Source organism: Electrona antarctica, assembly GCF_951216825.1.
Source record: "Electrona antarctica genome assembly, chromosome: 9".
NCBI classification, from domain to species: Eukaryota; Metazoa; Chordata; class Actinopteri; order Myctophiformes; family Myctophidae; genus Electrona; species Electrona antarctica.
In genome coordinates this window covers 6,015,154-6,036,714 of record NC_136790.1, presented here as the reverse complement: position 1 = coordinate 6,036,714, position 21,561 = coordinate 6,015,154, and the positions used below count along the sequence as shown (strand labels likewise).

The following is a 21,561-nucleotide window of genomic DNA, read 5'->3' as shown; positions in this document are numbered from 1 at the left end:
TCTTTAAGCCAATCATTTGAAATATATACAGAGACGGTCATGGGCTGTTGGCTGAGGTCATGAGGTCATGAGGTCATGGGCTGTTGGCTGAGGTCATGAGGTCATGAGGTCATGGGCTGTTGGCTGAGGTGTGGACGTATAATATGCATGTTTATCTGTCTTTATTTTAATCACAGCGGGCTATTTGAAGGTTGGACTTTTGTTAGCATGGTAGTGCCCACAGACTTCTCTGCAGCAAATTGTCTTCTGTCCAGCTGAAATGAGTTCAGAATCGGAGTGTACGGTCAATCCACGCGTTCCTGTTTTCGATGCGAACGATCAGCGAAACAGAAAAGGGTATAAAGACTGCTACCCACAGTCACGGACAGTGGGTGGAAGGAAGAGAAACATGGCGGATGCTACAGACTGTGAAAATCCCAGTGACATTTGAAGACTTTAATGGTACGTGGATCAAATCTCCATGACACTTTTTGAGCACTCCTTAACACGTCATCCTTCCTTGTAATTGTGCCATTTCTTTAGGTGGATTATGTTTTCCCTTCCATTCACCCGTATTGTATTTCTACTCGTCCCCTGAGTTACTCTCTTTTAAGTGGCCACTCACCCATGTGAGCCACTGTTAGTGCCAAAAAAACAACAAGGCTAGCTTGGTTTTTAGAGATTGACAACGTAATTAAACTGTGAATACTGCGTTTCCTAGCGGAGGGGCCGTCCGACCGAGGAGTGGGGAGAGAGTATTAATGTGTCCCGTCGAGATCATCATTGTCAGATGCCAGCACCCCCCTGACCCTCGTGTGGATCACTGACTGTAAATAATATAAAAGCTCTTGACGCGTTGTTCAGTATGAGTGTAGTATTTTTGTGACATACTAAAAAGCTTCTAGTAGAGAAAAATGTTCCTTCTCTCAGAGGGTCGGCTCAAAACATGCTTTTTTCTGGATGGCTTAGGCTCCTATCACTATGGTAACTGTCACTGTAACCTTGACAAAGTACTGCACCTGCACTGTCCGCCACTGTGCAACAAGTGACATTTTATCCAATCGTCAAGTTCATTAAATGAACATTAAATGTGTTATTTTTTCATCTAGAGAACAAATGTATTTGTTATGTTTATAGACAGAGGTTATACATATTTATTGAAATAGTTATATGCCATTTTTAGACTTGTCACTCAAAGATATATTGTTGTTTTTTTTGCCAAATTTAGATATCCAACATGTGCCATATAAAGTATTTTTCAAAGATAAATAGCAAACAAATTTCTATTGTTCAAATTAGAAGGAACAAAGTGTGCTTTAATAATGGAGAGATGGACATGGAGCTAGTATGGTGGCAACACTGTTTGGAAAGTACCCCGGTACAGGAGAATCAGTGATGTGCGTCAAATCAACCAACCTCTGTTAGCCGAGGATTCCTTGAAATTGGAAGAAAATGGATAGTTAGTATATAATTTGAGCACTTGTTGATTGTTCACACACAGGGCACTGTCTGAACACAGTTAAAGAAATCGAGTTACGTTCTGGAAGAGCAAATGGTATCTGTAGCTAGGGAACTCACTTGGTCCACAAGACAGAACTCTATGCAGTAGAACCTACTAATGAGATTTTGTATCCTCTAGATTGGCATGAGCCAAACAGGTCCTTGACCATAGGAATGAATTGTTAGCAAATGAAATCACATTTAAGTTCAAAAGTGTATCTTGAAAAAGGAATGTGCAATTGGTGAAATTAGGACTCACATAATCATGTTATTTATTTTTACACATATATTTTGTATATGTAGATTTCATATGTCATGAATTCAGAACCATGTCACTCTGACCAAGGACAGAAATCACTGAGTGTTCTTTTCTTTTCTTTTCTTTTCTTTTCTTTTCTTTTCTTTTCTTTTCTTTTCTTCTGTTTTTGGTCATTTGCACTTGTAGTAGATCTATATAAATGAAAACATATAAATATATATATATACCAACACACACACAGTAATATATACTGTATATACATTTATATACATATATACAGTATATATACAATAGAGGCAAAACAAATTAGTTTATAGAGCTATTTAAACATTATTCAATGTTTTTTAGTGGTGTTTGAATGTCAGACCATATGTTGTGAATGCTGCTAGTATCAATAGATTTATTTGTACTGTACATATGAGACACGAGTAAAGGAACATGACAAAAGATCACGAGAAAAAGGGTAACGGCTTAACAGACATACATATCAGTGTTGCTCGTTGTCTCCCGAGACTGTAATCTCTGGACAGGGTTCACATTTTGTTTTTTTATTAGTTTGGTGGTTCCCAAGCGGTGTGCTGAGGCACACTGGTGGTGTGCCATGAGACAAGTCCAGCTGTGTGCCATGAGACAAGTCCAGCTGTGTGCCATGAGACAAGTCCAGCTGTGTGCTGAGGCACACTGGTGGTGTGCCATGAGACACGTCCAGCTGTGTGCCATGAGACACGTCCAGCTGTGTGCCATGAGACACGTCCAGCTGTGTGCCATGAGACAAGTCCAGCTGTGTGCCATGAGACACGTCCAGCTGTGTGCTGAGGCACACTAGTGGTGTGCCATGAGACAAGTCCAGCTGTGTGCCATGAGACAAGTCCAGCTGTGTGCCATGAGACAAGTCCAGCTGTGTGCCATGAGACACGTCCAGCTGTGTGCTGAGGCACACTAGTGGTGTGCCATGAGACAAGTCCAGCTGTGTGCCATGAGACAAGTCCAGCTGTGTGCTGAGGCACACTGGTGGTGTGCCATGAGACAAGTCCAGCTGTGTGCCATGAGACACGTCCAGCTGTGTGCCATGAGACAAGCCCAGCTGTGTGCCATGAGACAAGTCCAGCTGTGTGCCATGAGACAAGTCCAGCTGTGTGCCATGAGACAAGTCCAGCTGTGCTTTGGGATTGTGTGGCAACTACAGTATTAACGCAATATACACAACTATACAAGTAGTTATAAATCATTTTTAAATTGACTATATCAATAATTTGTACGTTCATTTGCCAATACTATATATCTAACACCAAATGCTGTAATTTGGGCATGCCATTATGGGCGGTTGTTTTTTAAATTAACATTACATTTGTACGTCTTTCACAAATAAACGTAGAGAAAATAGCCTATCTACAAAGCTCAAAAGGCGCCACGATGCGACATATTTTGAGCGTGTAGATCAGCTGGTTTCGCCATGAATACAGGTGTGCCTCGACTTGTCCATTGGTGTGCCTTATGCACAAGACCACTGTATTAGAGAACTAACTTTATGTTGAATACCTTGACGCAATATTACACTAGGGTGCCATTTGTTTGGTTGGTCCGGGGGCAATTCCTCCAAGTTTCTTTTTTCTTTCTCTCTCTCTCTCTCTTTTTACAAAACTGCTTAGTCCCTTCTCTAATGTTATATCTCAGTAAAGCAGTAAATCAAGTCCTATTGCAGGGAAAATATTCCATGAATTTGAGCATTCTGATTAGCTAAAAAAACCCCAACTAAAACGTTTAAGAATATGTTTCCTTTACATTTCTTTGAATTGTCTGTTAGTTGTAATTTTGAACACATCTACCTGTGGCACGTTAAGACTCATGTTCAAGAGGACATGCTGTAGGTCTTTTTAGATGATTGGCACCTCAGATCATCAGACATTTTCTTTCAAATACTTTGATCTTACACATGATTATGTCAATGTCTTGATGATGTCTTTGAAAAAAAGAAAAAAATAAGTTTTGAAGAATATGGCTGTTTTGGGATTGTCACTCGAACATTGCCTGCATCGACTGAGCCTTTTAAATCTATTCTAAAGAAGAGATATCTGATATTTATTGGAAAAGTTTACTGGAAAATGAGATTTATTTATCAAATTATCAATGTGTTTTATAATTACTGTTTGCATGGTCTTATGTGGCAATATTTGTTTTTAGTGGTTTCTATATTGTGATGAGTTCTATGTTCAAGGTGGTAGGTGGGGGAAGGGAATGTTTTCTCTTTCGAGGATCACAAAATGTCACTTAAATTACAGATCGGAGAACCTGTTTGCCATGTGGCAACATAGCTTGACCTTGTAAACAAGTCTTTTGCAAAAAAAAAAAAAAAGGGTAAGAGTATGAGTTAGGCCTACTTGTCATATTTCAATCTTTGCTCAAGTAGTGAAATGTAACAAAAGCTTTTGAGTTAGCGAATGGATGGACCTCACGAACGGTCATTTCACCCTTTGTAAATATCTATTACTGCAGTCAGAAACACTGTAACCTACTACGATGTTGTCCTTCGTTGTTATACTGGTCTATCACTGTGGACAGAGTCTTAGAGTTTTGTAAGATTATGTGCAATATTGTTCTCACATAGATGTTTTCGTTTGTTTGATTTTTTTGTTCCAGATATTGCTTTTGTTTCATTGTTTGCATTTAAACAACTAGCAGTGCCACCAGTCAGTTAGTTCATCACTATGTTTGTCACCAGGTCTTATGGACCCTAAAAAGACCCTTAAGTGTCAATTGTGGAAGTCGGCTGTCCCACAGTGCTCTCTGGTGGCATGGGTGTATATTACACCAGTTGTATGGGGTGTGACATGTTATTAAAGATAATAATCATATTACATCCATTATACTGCAGTTTTGGGCTGCAATAAACTACCTACCTGTTCATTTTGTTGACATTTTATCATTTATGTATTCTCTAGGTCAGTGAGGCATGCATCACAACTTTATTTTCTTTTCTTTTCTCTTGCTATATTTCTAAAAGAATCATAGTAAATGTTCAATCTATAGTGCTTGTCACTCTATCTGTGAGGTGAGCCTCCTCCAAAATACCATACCCCAACCCCCCCCCCCCCCCCCCCCCCCCCCCCTCCCTGTCACAGATCCACCCCAGCTCTATACTATAATATGTGATTGCAGTATAATTCTGTAAAATGATCAAAGAATATAAAACAAGCGCTTCCAATACTGGTACCGGCTCTGCTTGAACAACACAAGGTGGTCAAAAATAAAACCAGCATGTTCCTTCCTCATCCCTAGCCCATCAGTGGAACAGATCAAATCTTTCGCCTGCACAACTGTAGCATGAGACCAACCTGCCGGTGATCATTACAAAAGTCTCCATCCTCAAATGGATATTAAGGGCTCTGAAACACATCTGTTGCTTGGGTTGAGGAGGCTATCCTTTTAGAAAAGACACCAACAACGAACAAAGAACAGCAGAACCATTTTAAACTGGTACGCAGTGCCTCACAAATTGCTTTTGTTAAAACAGAAAGACGGAGAGCCAGAAAGCCTAATAGCTCACATAAGGTTTACAATTTTTAACCATAAATAACATCCTCACAGACGCAGCAGATCTGTGACTCAGAAGGTAAATTGAGTGCTGCTGCATTTCTATGTATTTGTTTATTTATGAGTCAGTGTGATCTCTCTGGGAGTCTGATGAGGAACAAATGAAGACCCTATCCGTGCAGTGCAAGCAGAGCCCTACTCCAGTTATGTTGTGTAACTCAATGCATGCATGCAGAAGACTATTACCCTGAACAAGGTGTAGTATTGAAAATATATTGGGTGTTTGTGGTATATAAAAAAAAGTATTTTGTTCTTCTCCGTTTATTTGAGACGTTTTCTTTTGGTAGTATGAGATGTTTGCTAGTATCTTTTTTTTTTGACTGGCCAATCAGTGTATCCAAGATGAATGAATATATTACAGTACAAGATTCTATTTTTTATGGTAGATTTATTTGTTGCAAGAGGTCCTTTCAGATTGTTGTCAATTGTGTCGTATATATCTCCAGATAAACTGATTACCAAAGTATATTTCAGTTACATATGATAGGTGTGCAAATGTGTACTCCAATGAATTAGATACAACAAAATACTGATGAGTCATTGGCTGATTAAATAAATGGTTATTACTCTGACAATTGTTAAATAGGGGTTCTTTTTTATTTTGAAAATTGATAGTATTTAAATAATCAAAACTCTTCCAATGCACAGCACAGAATCAAAATTCAGCAAAGAATGTCTGCTTGCTGAGACAACATGACAGTACCTCATAATAGTAAAATTAGCTAAACAGGAGCTCATCTTAAATATGTTGATTCCCAGTCAGAACAACGTTGACACAAAGCTGCCATTAGAGTGCATTATAGCTTTTGAAGATGCAAAATGACTTTTTCCATTTAAATATACACCCTATCCAGAGGAAACCAACTCCTTATCTGGGTTTGTTTTTAATTCACTGGAGTCGTGGAAAAAACATTTTGTACGAGTGCTTGAAATGGAATGGATGTAGTTACAAATTATATATACAGTATATACACGCACACAGATAGTTTTACCCTCCCTTCATTTAATAACCTTTCATTATTCTTCCTTGATTGTATGTAGTCTTATGGTAAAGCTGTAGTGCGTTCCTTTCAGTTACGTGGGGGTGTGTATGTGTGTACATGTGCACTTGTAAAACTGCTGGGGAGGTTGCATTGGAGATCGGGGGGTGGTGGTGGTTAGGGGTTATGTGTAAATAAATAAAACAGTTTATTGTGGAGGTGTTTATTTTTTGTGTCGGTGTAAGGTAAATATTCTATTGAAATAAACTAGTATTATTCTCTATTGTGTTTCATGATACCTTAAAAAAAAAGAAAAAAAAAAAAAGAGGAAAAAGTAGTTTTATCTTACATTTCAAATGCTTCTATCTATGGCTTCTGGCGATACCCGTTCCATTTTATAGATTTGTCAGCACAAAATGCAATAAACCAATACCATTTTATTACAGTTAATTGTGTTGAGTCTTTAATTCCATCTTGTTGCAACAAAAAAAAAAACATTCCCTGCAAAAAGATCTAAGTATTATATGACAATGTGTTCATCACAGGGAGTATACTGTACATGGTTTGAAACTAACATAACTATGATCACCATATAGGAGAAAAAACAACAACTGATGGGCCTGCAGCAATCAAAAAATGTCAACACATGCGACAACTCAACAAAAGAAAATGAAAATAAATCCTGGTTACAATTGCAATCAGCTTGACTGCCAAAAGTCTCAAAGAGCAACGAGGAGTTCAAGCATCTGTGTACAATACCAAGAATAATAAAAATAGAAAAAGATTCCTCATTAAAAGCATTTACAAATGCGAAAACAAAATGTCTACTTTTCATCCATTCACATTAACTTGTGATTTAACCGAACAGGAGTTTGTTTTCTTTTTCATTATCCATTTGGTGTAGGGCTGCACAATTATGGCTAGAATGACAATCCACTTATTTTGCTTAACACTGCAATCAGTTATAAATCACAGTTAGCACAATTATCGCTAAAATTAAATTCGTTTTGCAATGAATGTTATCATTCAATACTCACCATAAGTGGAAAAATGTTCATGTTTCATTTTGGTAATTCATTCGGTCATTAACCCATTCAATTCGGGAATGCATTTGTCATTTTAGATTTGAGCTATTATACTATATAGCATAGCAAGTAGCAACATTAGGATTTAAGGCATCTTTAGAATCGGCCTCAGGTCTAAATGGGTTAAAACGTGATGCAGGCCAAGTACAGACCCCTGTGGACCCCCCAGTGAATACAGTTTAAGTGATTAAACCGTGTGTAACGTCATGGAGACAAGGGACAGGTACAACTGCTGACCAAATGAGACTTAATAAAGACTTAATAATTGCTAATTGTGCAGCCCTTGGATGAGGATGGGGCTAATGGAACTATTAGTAATGCCGTGTGTACATGGACATGGGGGGAGCCTGGCCCATGCTCGGCGGCATGCCTGGTCCTGGCCTCGGAGGTGGCTGCTGGGAGCTGCCAGAATTCACCAGGTGGTTTAGAGCGGGTCCACTCTGAATCAGAGTATCCAGAGCTTTCTGGACACTCGGATTGTCAAAGTTGATACCCGAGGCTGCGCCAGGGGGCCTCGTGCTTCCCAGTGTGGCTGGCATTCGCCCCGGCAGCATGCCGTAGCCCGGGGGCACGCCAGGAGGAGGGCCACTCGGAGGCATCGAAGGACGGACCCCCATCATCTGCGGGCTCTGGGATGGCGGCATGAGGCCTGACGGGGCGTGGGTCATGGCCGGAGGCGGTGCCATGGAGCTATACGCCTGGGACTGGGACACCATGGTGGAGGTGGACACGGAGGTCGCTGCGCTGACTCCTCCTGCTGCTGCCGACGACGGCGTTGCACCACTGTTGAACAGGCTGAGGATTTTGGCCTGTAGCTCGGCCTGGTGGCTGGGGATGGGAGGGGCACTTGACGCAGCTGCCAGGTGACTGGACTGGGTGGGTAGAGCAGTGTTGGTTGGAGGTGGGACTGCTTGGGCTGGGGGCGGGGCATCGCGATGAGCAGCTGAAGTGGAGAGATTGACGGCAAACAGTGGTTAGTTAAATGAACAGTCATTAGGATTGTTTTTCATGCAAAAGCATTTCAATTTATGGAGATGATCTTAGTGCACTTTGTTGCTATCTTTTTGCATTATAATAAATATTGTTCTCTGGTATCGGTATCGGCTAACACAGAAATTGTGGTATTGGGATCAGATCGGAAACAAAAAAAGTGTATCGCAACATTCCTAGTAAAAATGTAATGTATTGGATCAACGTATATAAGTATTATATTTCAGTTTCCCAGATCCTTGAGTGATAATCAAGCATCTCTAGCCAGAACAAAAACTCCCATCTCTGCATAACATTAAAGTTGTATTAAATCACAATGCATAGGTTTTCATTGTGACATAACGCTACCGGCAAATACTTTGTGTAGGCTGCACACCAGCCGTGCATCCCAGGCTTCTCTCCTCATTGATACACATTAGCATCTCTCTTTAAGAGCCGTTACCTGGGGCTATTAACCTGATAGCAGAGTGGGTAGGGTACCTGGGGCTATTAACCTGATAGCAGAGTGGGTAGGGTACCGTACTGGGGCTATTAACCTGATAGCAGAGTGGGTAGGGTACCGTACTGGGGCTATTAACCTGATAGCAGAGTGGGTAGGGTACCTGGGTCTATTAACCTGATAGCAGAGTGGGTAGGGTACCGTACTGGGGCTATTAACCTGATAGCAGAGTGGGTAGGGTACCTGGGTCTATTAACCTGATAGCAGAGTGGGTAGGGTACCGTACTGGGTCTATTAACCTGATAGCAGAGTGGGTAGGGTACCGTACTGGGTCTATTAACCTGATAGCAGAGTGGGTAGGGTACCGTACTGGGTCTATTAACCTGATAGCAGAGTGGGTAGGGTACTGTACCACATGGGCTCAGAGTGGGTAGGGTACTGTACCACATGGGCTCAGAGTGGGTAGGGTACTGTACCACATGGGCTCCAATGCCTGGCAGCGAGGCCCAGCTGGCGCCACTATTTGCTGCATGTCACTTCTTTAGTCTTCATTTCCTGTCCCCCCCCCTGCCCTGAAATATAGGAAGCATGCTCACCTGTATGAGGGTCCGTTGCTCGTACCAAGCGCTCTCTCTTGTCTTTTAGGTACACAATCATACTGTCCAGTTCCTCTGGAGTCACAAATCTAAATGGGGCAACATATGGAAAAAGCTCAAAAAAGTGAATTCCCCTTCCTCTATCATGACATCATTTACAGAGGAACCAGTGTCCTGACGTACTGCGTCACTGTCTGGTATGGGAACTGTACAGATGGTATGGGAACTGTACAGATGGTATGGGAACTGTACAGATGGTATGGGAACTGTACAGATGCCGACTGCAAGTCCCTACAGAGGATAGTGAGACCAGCGGAGAAAATCACAGGTGTGTCCCTCCCCCCCCCCCCACAGACCGATGTCAGGAAGGCCATGAGCATGACTGACCCCTCCCACCCTTCCCACCATCTATTTGAACTCCTGCCATCTGGTAGAAGGTTCAAGAGCCTAGGAGGAAGCACCAGCAGGCTGTCCCAAAAGTTTCTTCCCCCAAACCATCAGGACACTGAATGCTCGCCATATACTGCCCCCTAGGCCAACATCCTGAGAGATGAACAGCACTTTATCTATATCGCACTTTGAATGCATCAGCACTTTCTCCTGCCAATGTTGTCTGCTCTCTTTACTGTTGTTTTTACAAGGCTTTGCCTCTTTTTAATGTGTCTATTGTTTTTACAAGGCTTTGCCTCTTTTTAATGTGTCTATTGTTTTTAAATGTGAAGCAGCATGAGTTGCTCCCCTGTATGCCCAGTGTATATTGTGGAAGTGACAATAAATCTGATTGATTAAGGTCCACAGAATGAGAGGCCTGCTCTGTTAAGGTCCACAGAATGAGAGGCCTGCTCTGTTAAGGTCCACAGAATGAGAGGCCTGCTCTGTTAAGGTCCACAGAATGAGAGGCCTGCTCTGTTAAGGTCCACAGAATAAGAGGCCTGCTCTGTTAAGGTCCACAGAATGAGAGGCCTGCTCTGCCGGAAACATCGCGAAAAAAGGTTATGGCCATATTTGTAGACCACACCAGAGACAACCTATATAAGGCAACATTTTCCAAATGGCATTATGCTTTAAGTAGTATGTGACATGTCAAACTAGGGGGTTTTCATGATTCTGAATCCATTCGACTGTGGCTCAAGAGGTAGAGCAGGCCGTCCAATGATCCATGGGTCGGCGGTTCGAATCCCGGCTCCTCCTGTCTACATGTCAAAGTGTCCTTGGGCAAGACACTGAACCCCAAATTGCTCCCGATGTGCTGGTTGGTAACTTGCATGGCTTCCGCTGCAATCGGTGTATGAATGTGTGTGGGAATGGGTGAATGTAATGCACAATCTATGTAAAGTGCCTTGGATAAAGGCGCTATATAAATGCACCATTTACCATTCCAAATTCCAATTACTAGTTTTGAACGAAAAACACTCCTTGGTCTAAATTCGGCCATGGCCGTTTTTTGGCCGCAGGTCCTCTCAACTTTTGAGTGACTAGCTCCCCAGCTAATTCTATTTTAATTGTCCAGTAATGTGCACATTAAACATAACACTACCTGTTCTCAGTCAACAATGTGATGGTGGTCAGTTGGGAGATTGGGTGGCTCTCTCTGTCAGGCTCTCTTAGCAACACGTCATCGGCCATCTTGGCAGCCTTCCTGGCAATCTCATCACGTTCCTTGTCCCGGTGTTCTACTTTATAGGCATCATAGTTGTGGGCAACTAGGACCATGGCATCCTGCATGGGCATGTTTCTATGCTCTGAGGCAGAGGGGTAGAGGAGAAAATATGGTTTTGTGTGTCACACACGAATAGAACCTGGATGGTTCTGCCAACACATGGAGCATTCCTTGGTAAAAGACCCATCAAATTACCTTGAGGTGTGCCAAACAAGATGTTGACAGTACAGGAACGGTGAACCTGGTGCTGCTGGGTAATGATGATTGCGAAGGGGGTGCGGGCACGGCCAACATCCTCCAGGGCCTGTGTCAATGATACCTCTGTGTTGAGGAAGATCAGGTCCACTACCATGCCCAGATCACGGACCTTCCGCCCGACCGTCTCAGCATACTCCCTACAGTTGATTTGCAAGCAACACAAACACACGGACGCAGACGTACGAGCGGTATGAAATTAAAACCTTCCATGTACTAGTTAAATATTTGAGCCTTGGTAACAAACGTCAACGTTGTGGGCGGTCAAAGGGGGACACGAATGCAGAGAGTGGACTTACTTCTGTACTTTGTTGACAACGATGACGGAACAATCGACAGGTCGTGCAGTGTCATAGCGCCGCTGAAGTTCTTCATAGTACTGCCGATACAACTCGTTGCGTCGACGCTCCTCCGGCCGCACACGATCCTCCACAGCTAGGGGGGGATGAACAAGATTTAATTGATTATCCGTCTTTTACTTTAATTCCGTTGTCAATAACAGGGTTATTGTCTCCTTAAGGTTAGACCATTTAATCACTTATGCCCTTTATACTTCACTTTGATGAATAGTGGAAATACCAGATCTACAAGCTCACAACTCATTGCAATGCGTTGTGAGCTTGCCTTGTAGATCGTCAAACATTTCTTGACATTTTGGCAAAATTAGGGACACCTGGGTTAATGTGGTTAATCCATTAGACATTCCTCTGAAATTCTGAATCCTAGTGGCAAATAAGAAACGCAACACATACGCTCAGCTTCACGTCGGCCATTCCAGGGATCTCTGTAAGGTTCTCTGAAGGCATCATCCTTCTTCCGGTAGTAGTCATCTGCACCGCCTGCGCCGCGGTAGAATCGATCATACGGCTCTCTGCAACACAGAGCAGAAAACAAACAAAAGTAAATGCACAGATTGAGTAAATGACATTCTACACACAATATCAGGACACTTTGGGGAGCACCTTCAGTTTGAACTCATTTGTCATACTATTTAAAAAAAAAGAAAAAGCAGCGTTTTGTAGTCAGTATCCATCATTAGGCCATCCCTCAGGGGTGGAGTGTAGTCAGTATCCATCATTAGGCCATCCCTCAGGGGTGGAGTGTGTAGTCAGTATCCATCATTAGGCCATCCCTCAGGGGTGGAGTGTAGTCAGTATCCATCATTAGGCCATCCCTCAGGGGTGGAGTGTAGTCAGTATCCATCATTAGGCCATCCCTCAGGGGTGGAGTGTAGTCAGTATCCATCATTAGGCCATCCCTCAGGGGTGGAGTGTAGTCAGTATCCATCATTAGGCCATCCCTCAGGGGTGGAGTGTAGTCAGTATCCATCATTAGGCCATCCCTCAGGGGTGGAGTGTAGTCAGTATCCATCATTAGGCCATCCCTCAGGGGTGGAGTGTAGTCAGTATCCATCATTAGGCCATCCCTCAGGGGTGGAGTGTAGTCAGTATCCATCATTAGGCCATCCCTCAGGGGTGGAGTGTAGTCAGTATCCGAACGTGTGTGTGAATGGGTAAATGTAAGGCACAATCTGAATCCTTGTAAAGCACTTTCGATAAAAGCGCTATATAAATGCACCATTTACCACTTATAGGACAAGTTCAAAATATTTGCAATATATTGTGCAGCCTCATGGGACTCATTAACACTCATTAACATTATGGTGCCGACGAATCTTTCTGAATAAAGGTACTAGAGTGCCAAGCAGATGAGGGAGATTTTATTCTGAAAACGCCCGCCTTCCCTTTCCCCCCAAAGCGAAAAATTCCATTACTACTTCGCTAGCGTACGGTAAGTCTGATATCTCTTTAGAAGCGTTAATGTTGTAACCGAGATGCATGATGGAGTCATGAACATTAGAACTGAACATCGGCATTATGATCAATACGGTATTTTGTCTGGCCGTAAACCAGTCAGTAATGGGTGCTGCGCACGCACCCAAACAGGTCCGGAGGGGCTGAGCAAACAGCCTTTTCCAAAAGATGGATTTTAGCGCCCCCGTTTTATATCGATAAAAAAAAAAGACCTTAAAGACATGCCCACAAGTCCTTCACCCCGCGGTTTTATTTGATAAGACGTGCGTGGACGTCCCGGGCATCAGAAGTGTTAACTTCCAGAATGAATCTAATGGTCACCTGGGATCAGCTCGTGGATCAGCTCGTGGATCAACTCGTGGATCAGCTCGCGCATCACCTCGCGGATCTCCTCGTGGATCACTGCGTGGATCTCCTCGTGGATCTCCTCGTGGATCACTGCGTGGATCTCCGCGTGGATCTCCTCGTGGATCACCGCGTGGATCTCCTCGTGGATCTCCTCTGATCTCCTTGTCCCTGCTCCCAGAGCCACGATAGCGCTCGTCGTGGTCACGGTGGTGCCCACTAGCCCTAGGTTCCCGACTTGGTTCCCGGCTTGATTCTCGACCTGGCTCTCGACCTGGCTCTCTCCCATCACGACCCTCCCGGGACTCACGTGGATACACAGGGGAGCGGGAACGAGGCCGGCCGTCACCATAGGGAGCCCTGAGAAGTAAGACAAAATACATTTGGAACCGTAGAATATAGGACATTTCCAGAAGATTATTCCAATACCACCAGAGAAAACATACTTTACATACATTATTTTATTCTTCTCTTGTTGTAGCACTTTGAGATTTGCTTCAAATGTAAAGTGCGTTATAAATAAAATGTATTATTATTACCACCAGAGAAAACAACATACGAACCTAGATGACCTTTATCCCAAGAAACTATTTCGGAGCCATGTTTGAAATTCCAAATATGATCAATATAAATGTTTTTATTGTGAAAATATGGTGAAATATTATCTCCATGACCATATTTGAGTGCAACAGAGAGCAACCCTCACCGTACCGCAATTCCCGACGTGGGAATGGTGTGGCTGTAGCTGAGACAACTCCATCCCAGCAAAAGTAGTTCCAGTGACATCATTGAAATTAAGAAATGGTCCGTGATCCATGTGCAAAACAATTACGAACACTCTAGTGATTCATTGACCTCAAATCAAGCAGGCACATCAGTTTGACCCGTGTTTCATGAACAAGGATTTTTACACAATGAATTAGCAAATCTGAAAAAGACTTGATAGAAAACCACAATCCTGTATCATAGATATTTTTTAAATGTGATGAAACTTTGTTTCAATCTAAAGAGAAACATTGTCAATATGCATTGCATTTTAATATTTATGGTTGGCGCTTGACTGACATTTATGTTTAAGATATTTTTTCCTTCTAAGCAAACAACTTACTAAATGTGCTCTAAAGCTGAACATTTTCATCTTGAATTCTACTTGTGTAGATCTTATAAAATCTGTTAAAATACATGTTTTACCAAGGAGATGTTTACAGGAGAATGATCAGAATGTATTTTAGGCAACATCTGAAGCATGTGTGACTACGCAGTAAAGGCTCCATTAAGATATAAAGCTACCCATTCCACTATTTTAAATTGCAACGTCGAGGTGCACAAGTTTTTAAGTGGCCGTGGCACGAGACGAAATCACGCAAAGGACGCAAGAACAAGTGAAGAAAAGCTGTGAGACAACATCTTTGAGACAGACACTTGGCATTGCATTCCATTTGTTCTATGATTTATTTCAACAATCTAGATATATGAAATAACGCGAAATACGCAACAATCCCGCAACAATCGCGCAATCCCGCACAATCGCGCAAATGTATTGCCGTTTTCCGCCAAATTGCTTGAATCCCTGGTGGATTTGTTTTACCAGACCATCTGGAGCGCTGGTAGTTCTTCACACCCATTTGACATTACTTTACCTTCGAGGAGGGCTCGGCCTTGATAGAGGTTTAGTCGATCGTCGCTCCACTGCCATATTTACATCTGAAAATAAACCAGTCCAAACGTTCAACATAACAGTGATATATGACCGTACGCTTTCACGTAGAATGGAACTGACGGCGTGAACACGTCCATGGTCCAAAATGAAATTAGGCTTCAGAACTCCGAGCATGAAAAACCAAAAGATGTAAATGTGTTGAGTGGTCACATTTGCAGGACGTGGGTTGAAAAAATATAAATAAAATGCAGAATTAGAGCTGTTCGCCATAAAATGTATTGTCGTACAAGTTTGAATGACCGATAAGCGATTATAGAACCTCGAACAAGAAATTATACATTTGAATCCCAGGTCCCAGGGTCAAACCCCTTTGAAATGCATTTTTTCCTCTATTTTGTTTGTTCCCTTTTAGTAATGTTTATAGGTGCTCTTTTTGTAATGTTGCTTGTTTTTCTTTATGGGGACAAAGGATTGAAAATTGGAATTTAGCATTCTTGCTAAATCCGGCTATTTACAATGCATTGTATGTGTGGTGTTCCATGTGTGCCATCACTCCCAAATAAACGTATAAATGAATAGAAAGGTTATGGAAAGGAACACCATTAAAACTTGCTTGTTTTCTTTCCATAGTAAAAGCATGAATCATTGTAGGTATATATATATATATATATAGCCTCAGGTCTGAATAGGTTAACACAACTGTGTTAACAAATCTGGATGTGGTGTCTGTGTGGTGGTGGTAAACTCTTTCTACATGTGAAATAAAAGCTCAGCAGATGCATCAGCACATTTAATATTAAGCTTGGAAGATGTATCAACACGTTTGATATTAAAGCTTGGCAGATGTATCAACACATTGATGTTATTGCTGAATCTTTTTTGTTTCCATTTCATCGATATTGAAAAAGAATTGGCTTGAAGAACAATGTCTGTAAAATCCAGTTTGTAATGTTTGGGTTAAATTATTTGAGGATCAAATGAACAAAGGCATGTTCATACTACGATCCAGGAAACCTTTACAGACAAATTCATTAAATAGTTCAAATAGTTATCCAGTTGCATATCAGTTTTCACAAATTCTAACTGTAGTATGTTGTTTTTTTGGTTGGTTCTATGGGCCTCATTTATCAACATGATTTACACGCCCCCCCCCCCCCCCCCCAAAAAACAAAAACAAAAAGGCGTACGGTCACTGCAATTTTTGGCATTTATCATTCCAGCGTAACTTTGGACTTTTGACGTACGCACATGTGGTCGGGAGCTGTCTGTACCTGTATTTCTGTCGTAGACAAGCGGAGCAGCAATGTCTGACCAACTGAAGGGCATCTAAACAACTCCAAAAACGTACTAATAAATAATACATTTATTATTTATTAATATATAGCCTATGTAGTAAAGGCATGTCATGAAACAACCATGTACACAACCAGAGGAACTTCTTATGATCTAGTTCCCCCCCAGTTTCAGGACACTCAAGGGGAAAATTGTGTTTTACTACAGAGCCACCACTCTGTGGAATGCCCTTCTTCAGCACTGAAATCCCTAAATTCTCTTGCAAGATTTAAGAACGAGCTTAAATCATGGCTCCATCTTCAGACTAACTGGTCATAGTTAGATCCCGACCCCGGATACCCCCCTCCCCTGCTCTGGATTCTTCTCTTAGGGTACCTCTTGTCCTTTATGTATAGCTCTATTCTTTAGAGTCTTTGGTATGACCCAGCCGGGGATTGAACCCCGACCTCCCAGTCTCAGGGCGGACACTCTAACCACAAGGCCACTGAGCACAATGGAAACAAGCTTTTGCTTTTTTTGTGTATAGTCCATGTTGGCGGTTTCTAAATTGATGTCATTCTTTGTAATTTTTTAACTGCCAATGTTACAAGTTAGATACAGTGCTTTACAAGTCTCCCAACTTGGGTACTATAACCGACAGTAGGCCCATGTCTTTTCTGGAGTTATGTGCAACCTCCTCGTTTAACACAATCAGTGCCGGGATTTCCTTCAAAATAGCAACTCTGGGTGCCGCGCAGATATGGCAGCTTTTACTCAGAAAGCGCCACCCCCTTCTGTTCCGTACAAAAACCGGGAGAAATAATGTTCCTTACTTACCTCGCTACGATTACGATAAAGTCGCTCGATAATCCCTCGCGTTCATATTTTAAAATGTTGAAGTCAGAAATTAAGAGCTTAGTATATCCATCTGGTCAAAACCACAGAGAGCTCCCTAGATTAGGAGATACTAGCTACAAGCCTTTCTTTCCGAGCGGTAAACAGGGAAGTGAACGGCAGCGCGCATAGCAAGGAGTATGATGCAGAAGGAGAGGCCAACCCCCCCCAAAAAAAAAATATTTCTCTCTCGTTTGATATCAATGAAAATGCGCTAGGACGCGTGTACACGTCCTCGCAATCCATCGGTTGGATTAGCTAGGAAGGCTCCACACATCCTACGGTCTAATTGGGTTAAAGATAAACCCGACGAGACACTCAAATGCCAAAGTGCTGAGCCAGAGTGCAAGTGGGGACCGCATCGGGAGATCGGAGATAGGTAACGCAACCAGCCCACCACACACCATCCTCCATTAACTTACGCATATAATCAGTATACTGATCTACTCAGTCACTCCATAAACGTTCATATAATTGACAGCCCCAGCTATCTGACCCCAGCTACCATGACCAGTGACAGGACGAGATGCAGTTACTGTCAGCACTCCTTTATTTTGCAAAACAGCAGCGTGCGACGTGCGGCTGTGTGTCAGGGCTGTGCGGCATGCGGCTGTGTGTCAGGGCTGTGCGGCATGCGCTTTCCATTATATAACTCTGCTTTCCATACATCGTTTGGTCGTATTCCGGCTATTCAGGTCATAAAATTGAGGTGTTATTCGAGAATATTTAAGTGTTAATTAAATTACGCTCAGTTTCAGCTGTGACATTTATCAAAGCTCCAACCAAATTTACGCTAGGATCAGTTGATCACTTGATAAATTCCATGTTGACGTGGGCGTACACCAAAAACCAAGCTCGAAATTAAGGCAGAAATTTGAATATACAGTCCATTGATAAATGAGGCCCTATATTTGTATGAATGTAGTTGATTGTTTTCCCTACCTTCTATAAGTCACCCGCCACAACTAGCGCATCTTCTTTATCTGGGAACAGGGCAGTCACATCTACTGTACATAAGTCTTACCTATTTTATAACCTTTAAATATTCGACCCTTTTGGTGCAGCTTTGCAGCTTCGGCTTCCTCAACGTGTTCAAATTGCACAAATCCAAACCCACGGAACATGGACACGCCTGGAAAAGGGAGCATTCCAGGAGGAGCACACATTTATACATCCCAAGGAACATTGATTTAATTAATACAACTCAGTGTGCAAAACAATTGACCTAGTAAGTTATCAATACAACACATGGCGCAACTTAAGTTCCGAAAACGCATGCCTTTTAATACGCTTTTTCTTCATGTGTGCAGTATGTTCATGTTTTTGGTTTAACAACTAGGATGTAAAATAGTATATACATTTTATTTTCATAAATGTAAGAATTACAATAACAACATATTCCTCCTTTGAGGATATTTTGAAGATTACTGACCGACTACTTTTCCGTATGTTGAGAACAGCTCTTCCAAATCCTTCTTTTCCATGTCAGAGGTGGGTAAATTCCCGACAAAAATCCTCCTTTCCAAATCTCGCGGGTCATTGCTGCTGCAGGATCGTTGGTAACTCCCAGCTGAAGGGCTGCGGCTTCTCCTGCGAGACATGACTTGATCCCGAAGCTGAACTGGCTTCTTTGTATGTCTTATGCGCTTGAAAAAGTTCTCTTTTTTGCTCTTTTAGCGTGCACCTTTAAATTGTCGTCCGCGATTCTGAAAAGTCCCAGTGAGGTAACAGAAAACAGAAATTCCATGGATGGACAATCAATTTCAGAAGAAGCAGAAGTAACAGATGGTCAGATGTGTCACTAAGAATGAGACAACAGACAAGTTAAGAGTTGTAAATTGCAAAATGCTCTAAATTCAACATTTGATGCGTTATGAAGAACTGAATTCAATCACACAAATGTATCCATAAGAGCGAGGGGTGATATTTGAGGGTTTGATTCCTTTAGTTGTTCATGGGAAATACGTTCTTTCATATCAGGAAATAGTTGCACAAACAGAAAAGCCCACAATGGGTGCTGAAATGGTTTTAATTCCAACTGGGCGCCTTTTGCCGTCATGGCATTTTAGACAAAAGTATGTCTTCCAAGGTAAAATGCCATCTAAGAATGAGGTTGGAGCATCTGCATCTCTTGGTTTGCAGATCCCTTGAAAATTGTAGTCAATTAGGATTCACATGGAATAAATTGTCTGCAGGTCCTCCAAAATGAAATGTGGTTCAAAATTGAAATGCAAGCTACAGCGTCGATCGATTCAATACTGCTGCTGAAGTGTAGAAATGTTTACTCGAAAATCGCACCGCGAAGTTAACGAAAACGTGTATTAACGTTGAACCCTGCATATGGGAAAATTCTATTTCCACAGTGCTCTTTGACAACGCCAGACATTCACTTCAGGTTTCAAAACCAAAACACACAGCAAACTTGTGCCATTTAGAGGCCAAAGCATTATTTATTTTATTTCATTGTTTGCCGTTTTCATGCACGTTTCTACAGCAACTTGTTTACAATAACTCTAGCCATGTTAAGCCATTTATCCCCACTATGTCATGCTGTCCAGGCAGCAACCTTGTTTCATACCTTCTCTTGAGCTTTTTTCTGGGTAAGGTATCCTCATAATACTGGATCCAAGGTCCGATGAAAGTCTCAGATCTATAAACAAAAGAGTTGGAGGATACAATTGTGAATCAATCTAAAATCTAAAGTCTTTAGACACATTCATTAAAGAGTTGGGGAGATGGGGAGACCCCCGGGGAGATGGGGAGACCCCCGGGGAGATGGGGAGACCCCCGTTACTGAATAAAAACATCACTTACAGCAGTGGTTCCCAAACTTTTTCATGCCAAGGACCCCCAAATTGGCACTCATTAGCCCGCGGACCCCCGTTTGAAAATACATTCCTGGGACCCCCATAAGAGAAGATTTTTACGGCTCTAGCAGTGATTCTCAACCCGTTTAATTTCAAGGACTCCCAGTTTGACATCCTACGGACGGACCCCCATTTAATGGCATTTATATCTCTGGGACCCCAATTTATATTGTAAAATCAATGTTATTCTAACTCTGAGAGTGTACAAATGGAACCAAATGGACCGTATACAGAGTTACAGAGTAGACCCATAAGGGTCCATTTAGCTGGGTACCCCCCTGGAACTCCCTCAAGCCTCAAGGACCCCTGGGGGTCACTTTGGGAACCACTGACTTACAGCTACTTTAGTTACAAAGGCATACAATTTTAAAGCATATGAACATGTATTCAATCATTCTTATAAGTCTTTGTTTTCTTCTTTTTTTATGAAACTTAACCAAAACTAACCTGCAAACTTTGGTCTTTCAAATTAAAATAATATGCCTTAAATTTAAAGAACATGACTAAATTAAATTTGAGTTTAAATATCATATCCATACCGGTAAATTTTCTAATCAGATACCAACTTTTGTAGTATAGTATTTACATTTTAAGACCTTCTTGTTATATTGATTATACTGGTAGTGTAAAATGAATGTGAAGTGTTAACCTCAATATACCGGCATTTGTCTGTCCATTTCATTTACCGATGGTTGTATTAAAACAATAATAATACTGCAAGCGGGGTCTACATGAACACAGTCCCGTACCAGGAACGATACGGGTATATAGTATTATTATTAGGGAGGTGGTAGAAGGGATGTATTAAAGCTAACAACGTGAGTTGTATTAAACTTCACATCGGCCAACCGCGCCATTGTTGCAAAATGTGTTACCGTAACGTACGAGGGGTGACTTTCATTGAACCTTACTTAATTAATCACTTTCTGATGCGTAGGCGAGTTTATTAAAGAAAGGGACTCCATCCTCATGCAACGTAATTCTTCGTGGGGATTATGAATGGATAAAATGGAGCCACCCGGACACATTAGCTAGCTTGCTAGCTAGCCGTTTAGCCTGGTTTACGTCTGGTTGACGACCTAATGAACGGGTTGGTTTAGCCAGCTGACTAACGTTCACTATACGAATTAACCTCCTTTATTGGACTCCAATAATATGCTTATTTTAATACTATATTTTGATTACCTCCAAATGTTGTTTTGGTGTCTCGCCACGGAGACGGAGTTGTTCTCCTCACCGTAACCTCGTCGCTAGTCGTAGTTGCTACCACTGTTGCCAAGTTTTGAGACAGAAACAAGCAAGCGAGCCCTTGAAAATATATAATAGCCGGCTCGGGACACGGCTAGCGTAGCTTGTCGCAGGTTCGAGTCCCGAA

At 42.0% G+C, this 21,561-nt stretch overlaps 1 protein-coding gene across 5 annotated transcripts; it reads right to left on the bottom strand.

Annotated features, from left to right (window-relative positions):
- Nucleotides 1–2,985: 2,985 nt before the first annotated feature.
- On the bottom strand, nucleotides 2,986–21,521 carry ncoa5 (nuclear receptor coactivator 5). Of its 5 annotated transcripts, none has more exons than XM_079509228.1 (12): nucleotides 21,372–21,455; nucleotides 19,898–19,969; nucleotides 18,752–19,025; nucleotides 18,344–18,451; nucleotides 15,134–15,197; nucleotides 13,470–13,853; nucleotides 12,087–12,205; nucleotides 11,634–11,769; nucleotides 11,275–11,477; nucleotides 10,957–11,161; nucleotides 9,420–9,508; nucleotides 2,986–8,337 (listed from the first exon to the last, which is right to left on the bottom strand). In XM_079509228.1, the coding sequence occupies exons 3-12, from the start codon at nucleotides 18,918–18,920 to the stop codon at nucleotides 7,706–7,708; spliced, it is 2,109 nt and encodes a 702-aa protein (XP_079365354.1). In that variant the 5' UTR covers nucleotides 18,921–19,025; nucleotides 19,898–19,969; nucleotides 21,372–21,455; the 3' UTR covers nucleotides 2,986–7,705. The 5 variants fall into 5 exon arrangements, with proteins under 5 accessions (XP_079365354.1, XP_079365355.1, XP_079365353.1 ...); XM_079509229.1 differs by having other exon boundaries at nucleotides 11,275–11,474; XM_079509227.1 differs by having other exon boundaries at nucleotides 2,987–8,337; nucleotides 11,275–11,492; nucleotides 21,372–21,454.
- Between the last annotated feature and the right edge of the window lie 40 nt (nucleotides 21,522–21,561).